Genomic DNA, 22,194 nt, shown 5'->3' with positions numbered 1-22,194 from the left:
AGTAGTGAAGAAGCAGCTCTCTTTCTGTTCTTTGTATTCTCTCCAGGCTTCCTGCCCTTAGGGCCCGTAGCAATCATACCCAAAGTGGGCCTTCCCCTTATCTATACCTAATCAATAATTCACCCAATCAGAGAACTAATTTAGTAATTATATTTAATTCCTGCACCACATACCCTCATCCCAGCCATCTGTGAAAAACTCCACCTATGACTACATGGCTTTGGGGAGACATCTACACAAACCATAACACTTACTGCACATGCTACTCCAAGAATTCTGACATTACCTTGTAAACATGCCCAGTAAATCTTAGTCAAGTCAGAAATATACCCATTCACCCCAGGATTGAGAGTAGAACTGATCACTTAACCCTTAACTTCATTACACACTGAGAGAGAAATTAAACAAATACCTGCAAAACTTATTTTTAAAAAAGGAATGACCTAGGAAGTTTAGTGTAAAAGTATATCCAGTGGATCACAGAAGCTATCTAGAAAAAAAAAAAAAAAAAGATACCTTAATATCCTAACACATAATACTTATGTGATGCCCTGAAAGCCTGTTCCATATTTGCTAATTCACACTGCTTCATCCTCCCTAAATGTTCTGCTATAAGGGAAACCTGCTTCCCTCTGCTGAGAGGGCTTCCTGTGGAGTGAGCTTGTCTTCAGTCCAGTGTGCAGAGGTCAGCGGTCTCCAGGTGCCCCCGTGCCTTTCAGAAATGCATACTAGTTCCCTACCCTGTTGTGCAGCTCTTGCCTGCGTTCCTCAGGGCTCATTCCATTCAGCACTACAGCCTTCCGGTGTCTTGCTTACTCTCTGCACAGCCTGTACTTTGAGGGCCAGTGAGGAAAGGGTGCGGATGGGGTGGCAGGTGGCGGGCTACTTTTGCAAGGTCAGCCTAGCCTGTGGTTCGGTGTCTTACCCTTCTGGCTGACCCGTCCATTTCCATGCCCATCACCTTCATTTGCATTTTACTTTGCTGGGGCTACCCTTTGGACCTCGTTTCATCCTCACCAATCGGCTCTCCCATGTGGATGCCAAATAAATACCTGGTTGCCGGGGATTTAGCTCAGCGGTTCGGTGGCCTCCCTTGCAAGCTCAAGGACCCGAGTTCAATCCCTGGTACCAAAAACAAAAACAAACAAACAAATAAATACCTGGTCACTGAGTGGATATGCGGATGTATGGATGAGTTAACTGGGTAGATGGAGGGGAGGGCTCCATGTCAAAAACCTTAAACGCCCAGTATTCTCACCACCCTTTCAGCCTTCCAATTTTCTAACTATGCCTGTTTGTTGGTCTTATTCTCTTGCAGTAGACCCCTCCTGACTTCCCTTTCTTAGTCAGAATATCCCTTTCTACTTAGTTTTAGTTCTGCTGTGCTTTCATGGGAAATAAAAAATTCTTCTGCAGCAATCTGTCAACATTGCTTTCTCCTATACCCAGCCCCAGGCAGTTGGACATTGCTAGAGTCAACTATAGTTGTTATAGTTTAGCACTAGCCTGGTAGGTGTGTATAGGGGAACACCAACACTGCCAGCAGACTAATTGGCTCCTTCTTTAGTCCCCACACGAATTAGTGAGATCTGATGCTCTCCCTACCCTGCCACTTCCCGCCTGCTTAACAGAGTAAACAGAAGCCATCAGACAGGAACTTGCCTAGCTTCCTGTGCTCTCTCCCCTGCCACCTGCAAACTTATCTGCATCCTTCCCTTTCTTCCTGCTTCCTGCCTCAGTCAAGAGGATTTCTGTCCACAGCTAATTCCCCCGCAGGCCTCAGGACCTTCCTCCCTCCTGGCTCCTCCAGGACTCTGCTCCTCCTTCCCCAGCCCCACCTGCCCCACCTGCAGTGAACCATTTTCCTTAGCATCTATCCCTACTTCCTCTGCTGGGGCACCCTTCATTCCAGGAGTTTAACGTGCTTTAGCATTTTTCTTAAAAACATTGTTTAAAATAGCCACCATCCTCCCTCTTATCTTCCTGTGATGACAGCCAGTCTCCCTGAAAACCCAGTCTCCCTCACTGACTCTGCATCCTATGTCTCATCCGCCATTATTCAAGTAACTGTTCTCCCTTCCAGGGCACTGTGCCCAGCCAGCGCGCAAGCCGCTGCACAGAAAAGCCTTCCTGTACTTGACTTCTCTGTCATGTGTGACTCTGTTACATCCACTTCCTGGAAACCCTTCCTCACAACATTCTCCCAAGTTGCGCTGTTCTTCCTCTCTGAGGACTTGAGTCCCTTTTCTGCGCTTTCACGTTTTGGTGTTTCCATGGATTTAACACAGCTACCGTCTGTCTCTCACACCCCCAGACCCTGTCACCTCAGTGGGTTACCTCCCCACATCTCTGTACTGGTCACACCAGACCTGTGTTCTAGTCTAAAACTTGTGTCAGTCCACTGAACATCCTCATTTGGTTCGCCCAGGGACACTTCAAATTCAGCAGGTGTAAAACTGAGCTTTTTAGTCTCATCTCCATCCACTTCTGCCACCAACAAGCTGTCAGTTCCACCTCTTTGGTAATCCAAAGAATTGAAACCAGCCGTGAAAGCAGAGCTGAGTGTCAGAATTACCTGGAGGTTCCTTATTTAACATCAAGAAAAGAGAGATACCTGGAGTTGTCCAAGGCTTTATCATATGTTGGAAAATCCCAGGCCCCCACCTTAAACATGTAGTTGTCTGAATTTGCCTACACTTTTTAAAAAGTTATTTTTAAGATATTTTAGACCTACAGTCGAGTTGATTCCCGTGCACCCTTTACCCGTCTCCTTATGCTAACCTCTTACTTAACACTATAACACATTTCTCAAAACCAAATTAATACTGGTAAAATACTGTTAGCACAGACTTTATCTGGATTTCACAGTGTTTTCCACTAATGTCATTTTTCTGTTCTAGGATCCCACGTTACATTTAATTGTCATGTGCCTATGGTCTCAATGTATACCCTCGTTCCATGCACCGTTTCTTCCCTCCCTTGTCTTTCCCTCTCTTGTGTGTTTGGTGCCCCCTTATTCTCAGTGATCAAGGTCAGATAGCCCTTTTCACACAAAGCCTTCTGTCCCAACAGCTGGTAGCCTGTGGTCTGTCTGTCTTTATTGTTTTGTTTTGAGGCAGAGTCATTATGTACCCCAGGATGACCTTGAACTCACTGTGTAGCCTAGACTGGCCTCGAATGCAGTGATCCTTGTGCCTCAGCCTCCCGAGTACTGAAATGTCACGTGTATGCCCCCATGCCAGCCTCTCCAGTGGTCTTTATCACAACTTTGTCTTCAGTATCAGCAGAACGGTGTGGCGGTCAGATCAGACCCAGAACACCCTCAAGGACAGCAACCACATCATCTCCTTGTCACATTCTTAATACTGAATTGAAGGACTGGCAAGTAGCAGGAACTTAATACATATAATATTATTCAAAATGACTAGTGTTGCCAAACAAGTCTACAAAAGCAGATATTTTGCCACCAAAAACTGTTTGAATCTGGTTTTCATTAACTGGTATTGAAGCATTCCAACAGGATTTTCTAATGTACTGTATTTTTTAAATTTAATTCTCTATTTCCCACAAATTACAGGCCCCTTACTTGATTAATACACTGTGAATACTGTGCTTGTTTTTCTCTGAATAAATTATAGCTGTGGACCCCTCAATAACATATCTTGTGTAATCACAGTTACCACATTTCTGGACTACTCTTTGTGACTGGCATTGTAGTTCTCACACATCTGAGATAGTGGCCAGCTAGCAGGACACCTCATAATGCACCATTCACTGCTGTACCAACAGATTTTGTCTTTTTTGAGACAAATCTTGCCATGTAGTCCAAGCTGGCCTTGAACTCGTGGTGTAGCCCAAGCTGTTCTCAAACTCATGGCAGTCCTCCTGCCTCAGCCTCCTGAGTACTAGAATTACAGGCACGCACCACCATGCCTGGCCCCTATGACAGATTTTAATTCTGAGAAAAATAGACTTGAGTGAGCTGTGTAATCTAATAGGTGGAGATTTCTCTAATGCCAAAAAGTCTACATTTTAATACTCCATAGGTGTCTGAGGGAGCCTGTATCTGTGGTCAGATCTGATTTAAAACCCAAGTATGATGAGCTAGAAAAAGTTGGTTCTTAATCTCCTACTCTCAAATTTGTAAAAAATTAACTCCATTTCATTTTGAGATGACTTGCACAAATTCTGACAAACACTAACTATGCTTTACTATGCCAGTGGCAGACTTGTTCCTCCAATCTAGTAGCAGCCTCAAGAGGTTTTGTTTCTCCTTGGAAGAACAGCTCAATTAATTCTTCCTTTCCCCACCCACCATCACCCATCCACCACAACACCAGTGGCATGTTTGTTGGCCTTGTGTGTCCCACCAGAGAACAAGTTCTCTAAGAGGGATGGTGTCTTCTCACTCCGGTGTCCATATTGCCTGTCCCATGCCTATGTTGGCCTTGATGGGGAAAAGAATTTCCCTTTAAAACCAAAACAGTTGATGTTCAGATGTTTCTCAGGACATAGATAATCCATCCGGTTTCCTTCATGGTTTCAGAACATAGACTGCATTTCACTGTACAGGACAAATGCCTGGTGTTTCTGATAGCATTTCCATCCCACGCACCACCTAGAGCTCTCTTCCAGGGTGTCTCCCTTACCTACACCCTTTTTTGGAAACTGACCATTTTTTGTTCTTTCTTAGTCATACCTAATATTACATATTTTATCTGTGAGTCAGTTAATTTTGAATTCATCAGAGCAAAACTCAGAACTTTGTTAAGAGAAGAGGCTCTTCCACAGCAGTTATGCACACGAACTTTTATTCAGATCCTGGCGCTGGCTAATACAGTGACAAGTAAACCACACAAGCGCCTCTGGTACAGCGTCCTGCCTTAGGAGGTAGCTATGACAGCAGAATACGTGCCGTTCCTGACATGCAAGATGCTCTCGTGAATGGTGCCTGCCGTGTTTGCTTTATTTTTTGTACCTGAAACCTCAAAGAACAGTAAAAGATGCTGTGTTTCTGTGCAGTTTCTTAAATATTTCAAAAATGGATTAAAAGTTGTCCACAGAGTAGTTACATGCTTGTATTTACTGAGTCAATGTGCAGAAATTCTCTTTCTCCCCACCCTCCGCCACACACACACACACTCCAGTGTTCTAGGCGCAAAATCTCGAAGTAACTTCAGTGTGTACCGTTGTTCATATCGATGATAATTTTGTACTTAAAAAGTGATGGTGATGGAGTGTGGCTGCAGGAAGCTATCGAGTTATCGTGTCCCAGCCACAGATGCTGATGTCTTAGCTTCGCTGGGATGGAGAAGTGAAGGAACCAGGGTTGGTGAAACTGACCTGGCCCCTACGCTGGCCCAGGAGAAGCAGCTGAGTGTACTCTTCACAGCAACCCCGAAGGCACCACGCAGCCATCGCCTCTGTGGTCACAGGTGATCAGGGCCATGACAAGTCGTCGAGCTAGATGAGTGTGTCAAGCAGGAATTCCAAGAGGCTTGCCGACAAACCCGAGCCAATTACCTGAGGGAATGGGGAGCATAAGCGGTATATCTATAGGACCAGAATTTCTGTGAACAGATGAAGCGTACCAGACTACGGCAGGCTTCAGCTTGTGGGAAGGCGGCCTGGAAATAGCTGGGCAGAGTGTTTGGACTGGGTTTGGCATGAGGCTTCAGGCATTTTAGGAGGTGGTAGTTGGATGGATGGAGGACAAGTCAGACTGGGGATGGGAGACCAGAGCACGTTCTTGACCCCATAGCCCAGGAAACTGGATGAATTTAGGGTACTATGACTTGCTGAGACTCAGGCCCTGATACCAAGAATAAGACTAAGTGAAGGTGAAAACAGTGTAGGACTCTAGAACATTACTTTGCCTAAACATAGTTTGTACAGAAAACATTTGAAGTGTTTGCTTTGTAATTATTCCTTAAACTATAATGTACATTTTATGCCATCTTCTGTCTATATGAATCTAGAACATCTTTGCCTAAACGTAGTTTGTACAGAAAACATTTGAAGTGTTTGCTTTGTAATTATTCCTTAAACTATAATGTACATTTTATGCCATCTTCTGTCTATATGAAATCTCAAAGTAGTAAAAGAAAGCATGTAGAGTTGTAACATTGGAAGAGAATTTTGGAACCTGTTTATTTCTGTTGGTATGCCTGCTGTGGGACAGGTCTGCTAGCAAGAACATCTTAGAATATTTTGATTTTGTTTCTCTGTTCACCAGAAGAGTCTTTCCTACAGACATAATAAAATTTTAAAATAAATCATAAATGGATCATGCAAAATGATATTCAATACCAAAGAATTTTTTGATTAAACTCCTTTTACCAGGTCACTAGCATTGAAAATATTTTAGCAAATTAAAGAAATACATTTCTTGTTAATGTTGATATTTATACCCCGAATAAGCTAAGTAATGCTAATTCTTTGTCTGCTATATTTTTTCTCAAAATGTTAAGATCACTATTATCATTACAAAACCAGTGTGCAAATAAACCAAAATAAAGTAAAACCACTACTCTCAGTATCCAGAGGATGTTAACTCTTAATCTCTTAGAGTATATCCTTCTACTTTGTTTGTTTGTTTGTTTGTTTGTTTTTGCAGTACCAGGGATTGAACTCAGGACCTTGTGTTTGCATGGCAGGTGTGTCACCACTGAACTAAATCCCCAGCTCATTCTGTATATATTTTTTAAGTAAATGATAATTGATGACATGTATTTACTTTTTTAAAACATGTTTTTACTTTTAATCTACTGTTTTTGAAGTCATTGGTGTTTTCAGTTACCAAATTCTTTTTTTATGAGTTACATTCATTTCATCTGTTTTTAGTTTTTATTGGTTCATGTTTTATTGGTTTGTTTGCATGTACAAACATTCCTTGTGGGGAGTTGGTACATGCTCATAACTCAATCTCAATTATTTTTTTCATTCCCTTCCTCTATCTATGCTCCCTCCATTCATCTCTTGCTCTGATTTGGAAAAAAAAAAAAAATTTTTCCCATTTGAAGAAGACCTGTCTCCCTACTTCCTATTATCTGTCTTTTATACTACTCTTTCTATTTTGGGTTTCTCATATAAGAGAAACCTTGAATTATTAAAATTTACGTGTCTGACAGTTTCACTTAACATTATGGTCTCAAAGTACATCCATTTTCTGCAGATGTCTCAAGTTTATCGTTTGTCATAGAGTAATACTACACTGTATATAAACACCGCAGTTTCTTTACCCAGTAATCTGTTGGGCATATAGGCCACTTCCAAGATTTAGCTATTTTCTCTTCTTATTTTTATTAGTCTGTGTTTGCAGTGCGTGATTACAGCCATTGTGAGAAGCTGGTGCATGTATATGACTCACCTCAGTTCTTTCCATTTCTTCATCTTCCCCTCCACGTTCCCTCTATTGCCAGCATCAGGTTCATTTGTTTATTTTATAAGTTGTTATAAAAATAATTATCATACATACAGAATAACAGCCAGACTAACAGGCCAAAAACATGCAAAACACGTAGGACAATTTTACTACATCAAGGTGTGTGTGTGTGTGTGTGTGTGTGTGTGTGTTTTGGTGGGGAGACCTTGGGCTCCCCAAGGTAGGCGGTGAACCACTGAGCTAAATAAACAGCCCCAAGGTATACTTTTTGATTCATTGTCCATGCTGGATTACAGTAACTTTTCTCTTTATCTATTGTCTGTCTTTTGTTTTGCACTTTACTGTATTTCTGTATGGAGTGTCTTGTTAGGAAAAACCATGCAATATTTAAGCTTGTGTTTACTTCCCTTAACATTGTGGTCTCAAGGTATCTGTTTTCTTACAAATGACTGAACTTTTTACATCTTTAGGGCAGAGTAGTACTTCATTGTGGATAAATACCACATATTCTTTATTTAGTCCTCTGTTATTGGAATTATAGGCCGCTCCAAGATTTAGCTGTTGTGAATCGTGCTGCTATAAACATGGATACACATGCATCACTGTAATATGATGTCTTTAACTCTTTTAGTAAGATACCTAGAAGGGGAATACCTGGGTGGAATGGAATTTCTAGTTTTAGTTTCCTGAGGACTCTCCATACTGATTTTCTTAGTTGCTGTATTAGTTTACACTCCCATCAGTAATGTAGAAGGGTTCCTTTTTCCTCCCGCAGCCTTGGCAACATTCATTATTACTTAATTTTTTTTATGATAGTGATTTTTTCTGGAGTAAAATGGAATCTCAGTATTATTTTAATTTGTATTTCTCTAGTATCCAGCAATTATTAAACCTTTTTTTTCATGCATTTATTGGCTATTTGTACAACTTCTTAGAAAGCACCCATTCATTTCACTTACCCAGTTTTTTGACTGGGTCTTTGTATATTGGGGGGGGTCTAATTCTTTTTTTAGTTTTTTTATATATTCTAGATATTAGTCCTCTGAAGAGTATCTGGCAAAAGTTTCTTCCTGTTTTGTAGCTTTATTCTTGACTGTTAGTTGTTTCCTTTGCTATACAGATTTTTTTATACTATTTCTTATGCCATTGAATTTCTTTTCAGAAAGTCCTTGCCTGTGCCTGTGCCTTCAAAACTGCCTATTTTATCTTCCAGCAGACTAAATGTTTTTGTATTAAACTTTAGATCTTTAATTCATAGATTTTAGTTTAGTATCTGGTGAAATATATGGGTTTAGACTCAATCTTCTGTATGTGGATATGTAGTTTTCCCAGCACCATTTATTAAAAAGGCTGTCTTACCTCTAGCGTGTGGGTTTTTGGCCCCTTTGTCGAAGAGCAAATGGCTGAATGTGCCTGGGGTTGTTTCTGCACACTGTGTTGTGTTCCATTGATTCACACATCTTTTTTTTTTTTTAATAAAAACCATGCAGGTTTTGTCACTATAGCTTTGTAATATAACTTCAAAGCTAGGATTGTGATGCTCCCTGCTTTACTCTAGTTGTCCAGGATTGCTTTTGCTAGTCTGGGTCTCTTCTGATTCCATATGAATATTAGGATTGTTTTCTATAATTCTGTGAGAAATGCTGTTGGTATATTGATTGAGATTGAATTAAATCTGTTTTGGCAGTATGACCATTTTCACTGTATTGGCTCTGCTGAGCCAGAAGCAGGGGATGTCTTTCCATTTTCTTTTTTTTTTTAATTGAGTTTATTGGTACATTTTAGGTATACAGCACAGTTACATTCATCATTGGGATCTTGTACCTTTACATGACAGGCCTTGGTTCTCATTTTTTCCCCTTGTCCCTGCCCTTCCTTCACCCACTCCTCCCCTCCCCATTTACAAACACTTTATATCCATCTTTTCATTTTCTCACATTTTTTTCTTTTCCCTTATTACCTTTCCCCTACTGTTCCCACTTCCCCTACTCCTTAAGCCCTTTTCTTCCTATTTCACATCATCAATTATCTCATTAGGATCTTATGTGTTGTTATAGTTTTTCACACCAGAGAAACTATTTGTTTTTTACATATGTGTGATTTATTTATTTCACTTCGGAGTATATCCTCAATATGTATCCATTTTTCTATGAATGAATCTAATTTCTCATTCCTTATGGCTTATATTCCATTTTATAGAAAAACCGCATCTTCTTTATCCAGTTTCCAACTGATGGGCAAATGGGCTGTTTCCAAATTTTAGCTATTACAAACTAGGTGCACATATATCACTGTGATATGATTCTTTTAATTCTTTTGGAAAGATAACCAGCAAAGGGATGGCTGGGTCAAGTCTTTCCATTTTCTGATGTCCTCTTTTATCTCCTTTTTTAGAGTATTATAGTTTTTACTGTAGATCTGTCACTTATTTAGATTAATTCTTAAGTATTTAATTTTTCTTGATGGTTTTATGAATGGTATTGTTTTCCTAATTTCTCTCTCAGTGTCCAGACACCATTATTGGTGTCCAGAAACGATGTTGATTTTCTATGCTGCTGCATCATTAAATTTAGTTGCTAATTCTACAAATCTTTTGGTGGAATATTTTGGGGTCTTCCATGTAGAGTATCCTGTCATGTAATTTCACTTTTCCTTTTCTACACATGTCCCTTTTATTTCTTTCTCTTGCCTGATTGCTTTGAGGAATGTTTTGAGTGCTAACCAATTACTGAATTCTTAGCCACAGCTTAGTCAGTTTACAAATTAAAAACAGAAATATTTGGACAGATCATCCTGCCCGTCTGTCTCTCGGTAAAGTGTTGATTAATTTAGAACACTCTCTTCTTTGACAACACTGACTTGAATGGACAAGACCACTAATCCTGCATTAGGTGCCGCGTTCTGGATTCATCTCATTACTTCCCTGGAGGGTCAGGCCGAACGTTGCTTTATCTCTGTGTTTCCTGCAATGCAGGTTTTGTGTCTTTGCATTGCCTGCATTGGTGCGATGACAGCCTGATCCCCCAGGTGCAGGTACAGTTGTCCTCTTGACAGTAGGAAGTAACCTGTGTGTCACCACATTGGCACCATATAAACAACTCTCCTGCTGATTTTAGCCGTAAATGGCCATCCTCAAAGTAATTACAGAAGTAATTACAGTAGAGATTTGAAATTTTATTTTCTCAATCTATAATCCCTTTTACATTTATTAGCTGCATTTTCTGTTGAATGGTGATTTCCCTCACACAGTGGGTCTGTTAGGTTACCTAAAATACCATTTCCTTAATTACCAGTTTTCAAAGTGAGAACAGTTTAACACCTTCCTCAGAAAAGATACTCAAAAAATCTGGACATTAAAGAAAAGAAAACGCTGTGGTCACTGCAAATAAAATTTCTGCAGAATTTCCAGTGTATCTGGGACTATGTTTAAGGCTTTTTGTAATCTGGTTCTTCTGACAAGCCAGTGAGGTTTTAGAGATAGATAGCCAGAGTCCCAAGGGATTAAATACCTGATATAGTCACTCACATTGGAAGTGAAAGAGCTAGGTTTTTAAGTTCAGTTCAATCTAGGGCTGGGGATTTAGCTCAGTGGTTCCATCACCTGCTTCATAAGCACAAGGTCCTAAGTTTGATCCCCGGTACCAAAAAAAAAAAAAAATGATTAGTTCACATCAGTCTAAGCCCCAAATTCAGGCTTAATTCTTCATACACGTTGTTGTGTTTTCACTTAAAAACAAAGTTCTGTTTATAATGTCTCCCACTTCGTAAATGCTATAAATGGAAATTATGCTTAGTAATTCTTATGAGGTCTCTTTTTGTTCTTTCTTTTTAAATATTTTTTAACAGTGTGAAGAAAACACAAACCTTCAGGATACTACCCGCTACCTCAAACTTCCATTCTCCAAAGGCATTTTCCTTGGGAATAATAATCAAGCGATGAAGGCCACGAAAGAGTCTTTCTGGATAACGTCTTTTCTCTGTTCCACAAAACTCACACAAAATGGTAACATACAATACTGTTTTACTTAAACTAAGTAAAACTAAGGGCCTGTGTGAATTCTGGTAAACATACTTAGTGAATACTAAAGTTATATTTATAAGTTTTACTATAGAAAAATTGTTAACCCTCTTGTTCAAGACGTTCGGTAAAATGGAAACGGTGGTGACCGAATGCACTGTAGAGTGCATGACGTTTAGGACTTCAGGATTCTTTCAGCACTGAAAAGCAAGTGTACCACTCCTCACCCAAACCATTAAAACTCAGTTGCTTCTTTTAAAACAAAAAAACAAAAATCCCACCACTTTAATCTCAATCTCTTGTTTTATAGCTCCATAAACCGTGCTCATTACAGGCTTTAGAGTAAAGCCTGTTTTTTGTTTAGATGGATATTGCTTTTCTGTTCTGGCATTACTTTTTATGTCAGTGATTGTTTAGCAAGTTATGATTAATAAAGCAAGCTCTTCTCCTTGGGAAATGGTTGTGAAAACACCATCTGTAATGAAAGAAGTAAATTAAACAGCTTTGAGTTTTTCAGGGTTGCCTTTTATAAGGTTTTTGGCTAACATCGAGAATGTTATAAGTCAGATTGATTATGTTGAGAATCACTGCATACTGTGTTTCGTAGGAAACTCCTGTGCCTAAATATATGTATTTGTTATTAATTCTTTCTTCGTGTCATGAAATAACATTGGTAGAAACATATATCTTCTCTTAGAACATAGTATCAAAAAGTAGCCAAATATAGTGTTACAGTACTGACCATTTTTAAAAATCCTCTTTATTACGGCCTGCAGTAGTAATAAACTTATATAGGACACCAAGTTACATTACCTTATCTTAGGCTTCATCAGTATTCAGTGCTTAGTTATTTTATTTAAATAAGACCTCCATTGACATAACTCAGTGATTATAAGGCATTTACCAAACATTAGGTCTTTGTTACAGGACCGGTCTACTTCTGTAGAGGTCATGAAGAGAATAAAATCAACCTATTGCTGACAACTTAGATAAAATTTACATTTATCTTATGTGGATTAGTTATGTGTCTGTTAGTAGACACTGAATGCCCCCAGTAGAATGTTTCAGCGATGTATTAGTTACCTATTGCTGCTATAACAATTAAAACAAAATTATTGGCTTCAAAGAACACAAATGTAGCCTGGAGGTTAAAGGTCCAAAATGAAATTCACTAGACTAAAATCAAGGTGTTAGCCCTGCCTGCATGCCTGCTAGAGCCTCTAGGGGAGAATCCTTTTGTTTATTTGTGGAGATTCTGAGGGCAGTCTGTGTGTTTTAGCACATGGCTCCTTCCTCCATCTTCAAAAGCCCAGCAACTTCAGATTCCCTTCTATGTTTTAAGGAGTGATACGGTTATATTTGGCCAGAAAAATCTAATAGAATCTCCCAACTATATGATCTTTAATCACATCTGTAAATATCTCTCTTGCCATGTAAGATAAGTACACCCATATTCACAGCTTCTAAGAATTAGGGTGAGGGCATCTTGTGGGCCATTACTCTGCCCACCACACAGGTTAACCTAACAATAGATTCACTGCTATCACAATATTTTGCCCTGCACCCCAAATTTGTTCTAGTTCTAGGGTTAGGATATTAAAGAGAATTATATGATAGGGAAACCCAAATCTTGTTTCTACTTTATAAAAGCAGAGAGTATTTTCAGGTAAATATAGAAAATGAACTATTCATGAAATCATTGTGTTAAACATCTCACTGTACAAAAGGAAGGATCAGAATTCCATGCAATATCTGGCTCATTTTTGGAGGCTGAAACATGTTTCATTGTCATTTTGATTTTGATTAACCTTGTCAACGAAAGACAGCTCAAAATGAGCCAGGAAATGAATAATGCTTTTCAAGAGATGAGAAAGGGAGTAGAAGCCAGTTGATTTTTCTGAAATTTCCATGCTAGACACACATCTCTGTGTAGAAATAATCCAGTTTCAAATTGAAATTAAATTGGTGTGTGTTCATTTCACTTGAATTGGAAAATACACAAATTCAATTTCCACTACAATTGGACATTTACCAAGTGTGTGGTCTCTAGTACCAGTTTCCCAGAGCAGATTTGCATTTCAAGATTCCTGAAGTGTGTCTGTCTATACTTTCTGTTACCTGGCATTTAAATTAACAGATAAGAGTGCCCAGAGTAGAGCACTGTGTCGGACATCTGTAATTGTCAGATCAAATAGGGAGTTTAACATTGTAAAGAGTCAGCACCATGCCATCCACATATTTCATAACTTTCAGTAGGTCGGGGACATACTACATACTTAATAAATGCTTCTTGAAAAGAATTTGAAAGATTTATATTTTTAGTGGTAGGTCCTAGCTTCTCATTTGCAGCTAACATAATTTTGGTTGACTAAACCAGACTTAGAGATGACAATTCTGCCTTAATGCTGAGTATTTTGTACAAATGATTATTTACATCCATACAGACAGAACTGTTCTATTTTGCCTTTTGTTCCATTATGGGCAGTCCTGAGATTTTTTTTTTTTAGCCGTCCTGTAGGCAACATGAGCAGGCCATCCCAATGGGATCATCTGGACCACTGTATCCATTTCCCAGCTCTGCTCTTGAGCTCCCTATTCCTGGTTCCCTGCTGTTGCCTCTGATGATGCCACTTGCTGGTCAGCAGAGCCACCTCCTCTCTCCCAGGCTCCTCCATTGGGCAGGGACTGGGTCATCTAAACATCTGCCTTCCTCTAAAGGGAGGGGAGAGAGAGCCAAGGGGAGGAGTGAGAGCAGGGAAAGACTGGAAGGAAAGTGAGGAGAAATGCAGGGGGGACTGCAAAGAGAAGATGCCTGGAGGGGAGCATCCTGAAGGTAGGTGTGGAAAGAAGGAAGGAGGAAAAGAGGAAGCTGACTAGGAGATTAATCAGGCCCTGCCTATCATCATGGTCTCGTCCTGGAAAAACCTGATATTCCAGTTTCAACAAGGTTTCAGTCATACATACCCAGAATATCTCAACTAGATGTCATTATTCAACATTTTCAAGGTTTTGTTTATGCTTCTGTTTTGTATTTTTTTGTTATGAAACATGTCTCTTTAAAAATCAGTATTTTAAAATTTTCTTCATTTTCCCATTCTAAATCTATCTTCTCCTCTTGTCTCTATTGCAAATAAACATTCCTGTTTAGTACAAGATGAGTACTTCTTATCTGAAAGGCTTAGAACCAGAAGTGTTTCAAATGTTGAGGTTTTTAGGATTTCAGAACATTTACATATTACAAGAGATATCTTGTGGAGAGGACCCAAGTTTAAACCAGAACCCACTTATGTTTCATTGTACTCTTGATATATATCACCTGAGGAAAACTTTTAAATATATTTTGACTGTGCCTGCTGTTTGAGTACATTTAGATTTTCAGATTAGGAATGCTTAACTTGGACTAAATTTCTTACTATTAAGACTTTCATTAATTTTTTTCTTCATTCTGGCTTTCTTGCAGATTCCCTTTCCTCTTGAGATTCTTAATAAATTTTTTCATTTCTGTTCATTCCATCTTTTCCTCCCATTTTAACTATGTGATGTTGTGGAGTTTGAGGATTTTTTTTTTTTAATTTCCTTCTCATTCTTTCTTTCTCTCAGCAAGACCCATTTGTTTTTCCTGTGAGACCAACTCTTTGAAGTGAATATCTCACAGTTCAGTGTAGAAAATCCCTCCAGACCTCTCAGCTCCTGGGCAGCCCTGCTGATTTCCTGTGCCCCCTCAGTGCCCCTCAGTACCTCTTCCTGCCTGCACTGGCTTCCATGTGCTGCCAGCACCCAACTGTCTTTGGGGAGCACTGCAGCTGAGAGCCCATCTCCCCAAGGCATTCTGAACCTACCCTAGAAAGGCGAAGAACAGTTTACTTCCTTCCTCCCCAGGTGGAGAGGTTCTCAGGGGGCCTTGGAACTTGGGCCCACAGGTCAGTTTCAGAGAGAAAACTGAAGAACTGGGGACTTTGCCTGCCCAGACTCTGGGAAGGAAGGTGGATTGTAAAGTCTAGAACTAGCACTCTCTGTTCGCAGGACTCACTAGGTGATCTGCCAGATCACTTGTTAGGTCATCCAGGGGTCGAATATCATAGGTGGCTCTGTGGGTCTGGAGTAACCAATTGGAGTTTAGGTTTTGTAATGTGGAATTTAAAGAATATCAGTTACTGGGTGGGCAGATTTCAAAGGAAACCTAGTTTAAAGAGAATAGGTTACTCTGCATTTCTAAATTCCTGGAAGCCTGAGATGGGGGATGCTGTTAACTAATTTTAAGATACTCTATCTGAGAAGTTTCTTTCCAGAGAGTTAGGGTTCTTATCTTAATTCTTTATCCTTTTTCCGGTGTTTGCTGTCACATTTGTAAGATTAACTAGCTGTATAATCTGAATTGTCTCTTAACTTGTTGTATGTACGATTTGCTTTGTTACCAGCTGACTCTAATCTTCGTCCTTGCCCCTTACTGACTTCCAGTTTAAAGGTAAATAGCTAACCTGCCAGGAGAGGGGAACAATGTGTTGAAGACTTCAGCTTTTACCAGTAGAGCACTCACACCTCAGTAAATGTTGTCTGGAACAGCAATTAATCTTCCTTTTCTGTTTGAAAAGGTGACATGCTTGATCTTTTGAAATGGAGAACCCATCCAGACAAGATCACAGGCTGTCTTTCTAAATTAAAAGAAATCGATGGCTCCGAGATAGTAAAGGTATATATTTCATTATCCCTCTTGGAAACTCAAAATAAACACTTGGGAGGGAAGGACAAAAACATTTTATTTATCCATCTGCTACTTCTTTATTTAACAGTTTCTGCAAGATACACTGGATACTTTATTTGGCATTTTAGATGAAAATTCCCAAAAATATGGGTCTAAAGTTTTTGATTCTTTGGTAAGTTCAAATTCACTTAATTATAGCAATTTTATCTCAATCTTGATTTTCATGGGACTCTTTTGGAAATACTCACTTGTTAATATGAAAGTGTATTTCTTTTTTTAAAAAAATCTCAGTTGTATTGTGGTTTTATAAAGCTCAATTTTCTTTTTAGGTTCACATAATAAATTTGCTGCAAGATAGCAAATTTCATCATTTTAAACCTGTAATGGACACTTACATTGAGAGTCACTTTGCTGGGGCACTTGCACACAGGTAAGGCCGCAGTTGGTTTAAAGCAGCTCCTTCTGAGCTTTTCTAAGCCAAAGACATTATAGAGGAAAATTTAAAAGGAGTGTAGAAAGAAAATGAAGCTCAGAAACTGAAGTGTCTCTCAAGATAGCATCTTCCCTCTCAAACTCCTTTGTTTAGTGGCTACAACTTACTTTGATTAAAAGCAGAAATAAAGAACTTCTGAATTCTGTTCTTGAGACCTAAAATATTAAAGTTTTTTCTTTCTTTTACTTCACTTGGTAGTCATGGACCTGAAATGTCTGGTTATTTCATCGTCTTGTTGTCCAGGGTCAAGTTTAATCCCTGTATTCCTTGATCATTATATATGGCCTGAAAAAAAATATGAGTGGGAAACAACCATTGCCATTGCTTTCCTACTTATACAAAATCATTTATTCGTTCAGTTGTTAACAGTTACTGAGTGCAAGTGCGTGTGAGATGCCATACCTTGTGCTAATGTGAAGACTTGATCCCCAGCCTCAAGAAGTCAGTCATAGGACTCCCCCTTGGATAGTGACTGCCCTGTCAACTGCTCTTCCTACCTCCCCCTCAGACTGTGCGAATCAGGCTGAGAGTGAAGAAATAATGTGGAGCTTCAACTCGTGCCTGTGGCCAGGCAGCCTAGCTGATGTTTGCCAGAAGGCAGCAGATTCTCTCTTTTAGCCCTATGAATAGCATCCTTCCCGATGTTTGGCTCTGCTTAAACCCAGTCCTGCCGTGTACCCGATATCCTGTCTCCCATCCCAGCGCTGTCATTGCTTTTCTGCCCACATTTCTGCTTCGTAGCATAAGCAGCACCTAGGGGCACATACATTCTCACTCATCTCTTCTCAGAGGTGAGTTCAAAGAGTTATGAAACCAGATTTCTCCCTTTCCTCCCAACCACGTGCGTGACATATAAAGGACGGTGGTTACCCAGCATCAGATCAACTCAGTACTCCTGACCATGGCATGTTAAGGTTTATGTCTGTAACATTTAAATTAATGAAGGTGTTTTTGTAAGACTTGACCCTCCATCAGCATGAGTTGCTGCCGAAGGTGGAGTGTCACAGCAGGAATAGTTTGAAATGCTGTCCTGCTCAACCTAACAGTTTGGATCCTAGTGTGAGGATGTCTCTGCTTCCAGCTGAAATTGTCATTGGAAGCTAGATGGCACGAGTATAATTTCTCATGTTCTGCTTGGCTAGGGAAGCAGGATAATCCACTCTAGCAAGACGTATATAAAGTCTGTGGGATCTTCTCAAGCTCTGGGTAGCCAAAACCTCCCTGATATATTATCTTAGAAATGCCATTCCCAGCAACATCTTCCTCCTGTCACATTCAGGTGTTCCTTTCTGACCAAAACAAAAATTGCTGTGTGATCTTTTCACCAATATGGCATTGGCAGTGAAGAAGCCAAAGCAAAGACATTGAAGGCCAAGAAGGCAGTGCTGAAAAGTCCCCTCCACTGCCACAAGAAACAAAGATCCATACCTGACCCACCTTCCGGCAGCCCAGAACACTGTGGCTCTAGAGGCAGCACAGATACTTCTGAAGAGTGTCCTAGGGCAACGTGGTTGGTCACAGGGCTCTTGATTCCTTCCTGACTACTGAACCTGCCCGTGAGGAAGACTAGATGAATGACACGCGTGTGATCACGGTGGAGGTCAAAACCAGCAACCACCAGATCACACAAGCTGTGTGGTAGCTTGGTGCCATTGACGTGGTGAAGGTCAACAACCTGGTCAGGCCTGATGGAGAGAAGAAGGCACCTTTCGCTGACTGCCGATAATCACGCTTTCCATGTTGCCACAAATTGGGCTCCTTTCTTCCTGATGGCTCTCAATGTATATTTTGTTTTTCACCATTAAAAAAAAAGAAAAGAAATCACTATATGAAAATTTTTTCTAGAGATTAAGAACTGATTCATAGTGGCAAGAATGTAATCTTAAAGAGTTATAGGTTATTTTAAAATTTTTGCTTCTTAAAGTTTACTCATAGAAATTCTCCTTCAAAGGTATATTTTGGACATAAAACTTGTTCATCTCATGGGTCAGAGAATTGGCTTGATAAATCCGTAGAGTTGGACCTAGAATGGGGAATTTCCCACACACCCCTTCACCTCCCCTTGTGCCTGCTGGTGAAAGCTAATTCATCCAGCCGTTTACACAGTCAGTGGGGAAGAAATTCCAATTAGCAGTTGTTCACGGCTTGCCATGACAGTGCTACTTCCAGGTTCTTGCTTCATCAGAGTCCTTTTCTCCGATATTTGTGTTTGGGAGCACTCATTTGGAAGTGCTGCTGGGAACAGGAGGGTCAATGGAACATGTCCAGATAGAGGGAAATCTCGATGGGAGGCTGTGTTGTTTCTCTCTTAACCTTTAAAGAAGATAGTGACGTTGATCTGCAGGTGTAGTAAAATTATTATGTAACAAACTGACAGGAAAATATGAGAATTTATGGAGAGAAAAGCTTCTTCATGATATATATGCATTGGATTTGTTGGCATCTGAGAACAAGGCCAGTTCTTCATTCTGCATATTTTCCCTGTATTTTAGAGATCTCATCAAAGTGCTCAAGTGGTATGTGGACAGGATCACGGAAGCAGAGCGGCAGGAGCATATCCAGGAGGTGCTGAAGGTAATAGCCTGCTGCTAAAAACAGATAACACCATCTAACAAAGCTGTCGCATGGTGCTGCTTAACCTAATTGGTTCTTCTACACAGACAGTAATTGGTGATGATATATCACTGACATCTAATTCAGGGATCATAATCAGCTTGTGGTTGCTCCAGAGCTGACAGAATTTGAGAGGGGCTTTGGCAGCTTTGTTGGACCTTACTCAGGATTGAATCCTTGCTCCTCTGGGCACAAGGACACTTGAAGTGATATCCAGGATTGACAAGACAGAGAGTCTATGAGAGAAGACAGCAGGTGGGAAGTTGAGCTTCGAAGTTCCTAGCTCTTGCTTCTGCCCACCCACCTTTGAGAACCATTTACCTTAAATTTAAAAAGAGAATATGGTAGCTTAGCAGGGATGTCAAAGAGGGAACTTGATATTTTCATGGTTCAACACTCCCATGTCTCTGGGCTGCATGTGCTGAGATGTGTGTGGAGGTGGTGATCCTGACTTGCAGACATGTTGAAGAATACAAATTCTTAAAGGGACAATGCAGTCCCAGCCCAGGTAGTCTTCTGATTCCTATTAAGCACCATTCTCTGTGGTGTCGTTAATAACAATAATATATACATTTGGTCAGCTTGAGGGTAAAATTCTTTGTCAAGACTACCTATCAAAGCAAAATCACTTTCTGAAACACAGTTATCTCTTTGTTGACTAAATTCAAAAAAGCCACTTAAGGATCAAAAATATTCAGTGTTCTGACTTCAGAATTTTAAAATATTTTATACATTTTTCATAAGACATCAGAGAAAAATAACTGTCCTCCCTACAAGTAAATACCACTCAAAAATCTCATAGGACTCTAGTGTAATCAATAATTTAAAAGTCTAATACTGTACCATAGTTTTTGTGCTGTCATTATTACATAAATACCCTTGGCCTCCTTTGAAGATAACTTTTTAACTTTCTTGTTTTAAGGCACAGGAGTACATTTTTAAATACATAGTTCAGTCCCGAAGGCTGTTTTCTCTTGCCACTGGTGGGCAAAATGAAGAGGAATTCCGCTGCTGCATCCAGGAGCTCCTGATGTCAGTCCGTTTCTTTCTTTCACAAGAGAGCAAAGGGTCTGGAGCATTATCTCAGTCACAGGTAGTGTTTCTTCACCTCTGCCAAATAGAGGAAAAATAAGAATGTGGTTTTTTTTACACAGCAGAAGTAAATGCTTTCTCCATCAGGAACCTGTAGTTCCAGTTTACATTTGTAGCTTTGCTGCCATTAAGAAAAGACTTTTTTAGGGACCAGATATTTAGCTCAGTGGTTCCGCTGCCTGCCTCGCAAGTGCAAGGTCCTGAGTTCGATCCCTGGAACACCCCCACCCCCCACCCCCGCAAAAAAGAAAAGGTTTTTATAGACTTCCCAACTCTGCGCTTAAGTGGGTTGGTTGCCTTTCCGCAGACCCTTCTCTCAATGTGGAGAGGCTGCTGCTGGCATCCGCCTGTCTAGGTATCGGTGCATTCAGCTGTTGCGGCACTGCCCACGTCAGCCTTGAGGATGAGTTCCACTGGAGTGGCCTGAAGCAGTGTTTTACCCCAGGCTCGTACTGCATTTTAATCCATCACCTCTGAGAATCATTAGGTTGGGCTCCACTTAACTGCATGTTGTTTGATTTTATTTAACTTGACCATAATCATCCTGGGACTGATTTTATAAGACCAATGCTGGACTGGCTGTGCAAAATTCCATTATCAAGGGTGACCCAACTGTTGTTTTGTTTGTTTTGTTTTTAAAGAACAAGATCCATTCACTTTCTAAATAGCATGGCCTTGGATGTTGTCTGAGAGATGATTCTGAATATCTCTATAGATCTTCATTCTTCTTGTACACTTTTAATTCTAGCAATTTAAAAACCTGTCACATGGAGAAGCAGCCTCTTACCACCCCCTGGAGACTTGAGGCTTATAATCATTAAGAACTAGAACAACAACAGCAAAGAAAGGAAGATTAGGTCAAACAGTGTTATTGATAGGACTTGATGCCATGCGGAATTTGGAATGCATAATATATAACAGCGAAATGCCAGAAATGTACCAGCCCCCTGAAAACAGTGCTGTAATTTTACCAGTTATTTATGGAGCTAGACTTGTCATGCTCTTCTTTACAGATGTGGACTCATTTTGCATCTGGACAAGAATACAACCCACACTATTTAAATGTGCTTTTGACCTTGTCATCAGCGGTACAAATCCTGGTCCCAATCAGTTGTTCATTTAGTCCTCCTGGCCAGCTTAGCAGTGACACTGTCCTGGGTAGCCCTGTCCTGGGCAGGACTGAAGGACTCAGCTGGTATTGGAATGGTTCTTAGTGTTCAGTCCATGGTCAGGCCATTGTCTCAGGGTCCCTTGGAAAAATAAGACTAATGACAGAGGAATAAAGGCCTAAGACCTTGCTCTAAACTCCTAATAATTATTTTTCCCTGTTTATCTTGGTTACCAGGAAAGTCAAAACTATACTTGATTTTAGCCAAAAGGCCAAGAAGCAGTAGGAAAGTCAAAATTAAATTGCATGTTTATTTTTATTTGCAGTAAAAAAAGCCCTTAACTTGACCTAGTTACAAATATTTTTCTGTCCTTGTCATAAATGTCCTTGTTTCTTTATCCTTTTAAATGGTCTTATATATGTATCTTATACTGGAGGCACATTCAGTACTTTTTTTGAAGTAAAGAGATATAAATAAATAAGGAATAAATTAAGGGATGCCTGAAGGAAATCAACATATTTGACCTCTCAGTAAGAAAACTACATTTTGTTTTATTTATTTTATTTTATTTCATTTCTGTGACTCAGTTCTTTGCAGAATACAATGAAGGTTATATAAATATAGTCTTTAATGGAATACCAAGTTATTAATTTTAAATACATTCAAATGAATCTATAATTTTGAAAAGTCAAAGAGCTTAACTGTTGACAAGAAGCACCTTAAGTATTTTGTAGCTCTTACACCAAGAACAGACCTTGGGTCTTCTGGATATTTTGCTGCACC

At 39.9% G+C, this 22,194-nt stretch overlaps 1 protein-coding gene across 1 annotated transcript in view; it reads left to right on the top strand.

Moving 5' to 3' along the window:
* The window catches only part of Dock4 (dedicator of cytokinesis 4), a 433,388-nt gene that overhangs the window by 295,777 nt on the left and 115,417 nt on the right, over positions 1–22,194 (top strand). The window contains exons 18-23 of the mRNA XM_033755915.1: positions 11,231–11,387; positions 15,995–16,092; positions 16,193–16,276; positions 16,434–16,534; positions 19,090–19,171; positions 20,133–20,303. Of these exons, the coding sequence (XP_033611806.1) occupies positions 11,231–11,387; positions 15,995–16,092; positions 16,193–16,276; positions 16,434–16,534; positions 19,090–19,171; positions 20,133–20,303 (693 nt within the window). The remainder of the gene's footprint in view (positions 1–11,230; positions 11,388–15,994; positions 16,093–16,192; positions 16,277–16,433; positions 16,535–19,089; positions 19,172–20,132; positions 20,304–22,194) is intronic.

This window comes from Fukomys damarensis, unplaced genomic scaffold, assembly GCF_012274545.1.
Source record: "Fukomys damarensis isolate Sample0158 unplaced genomic scaffold, DMR_v1.0_HiC HiC_scaffold_4, whole genome shotgun sequence".
Taxonomy (NCBI): Eukaryota; Metazoa; Chordata; class Mammalia; order Rodentia; family Bathyergidae; genus Fukomys; species Fukomys damarensis.
Note: the sequence above shows the minus strand (reverse complement) of the source record. Positions and strands in the feature narration are given on the sequence as shown.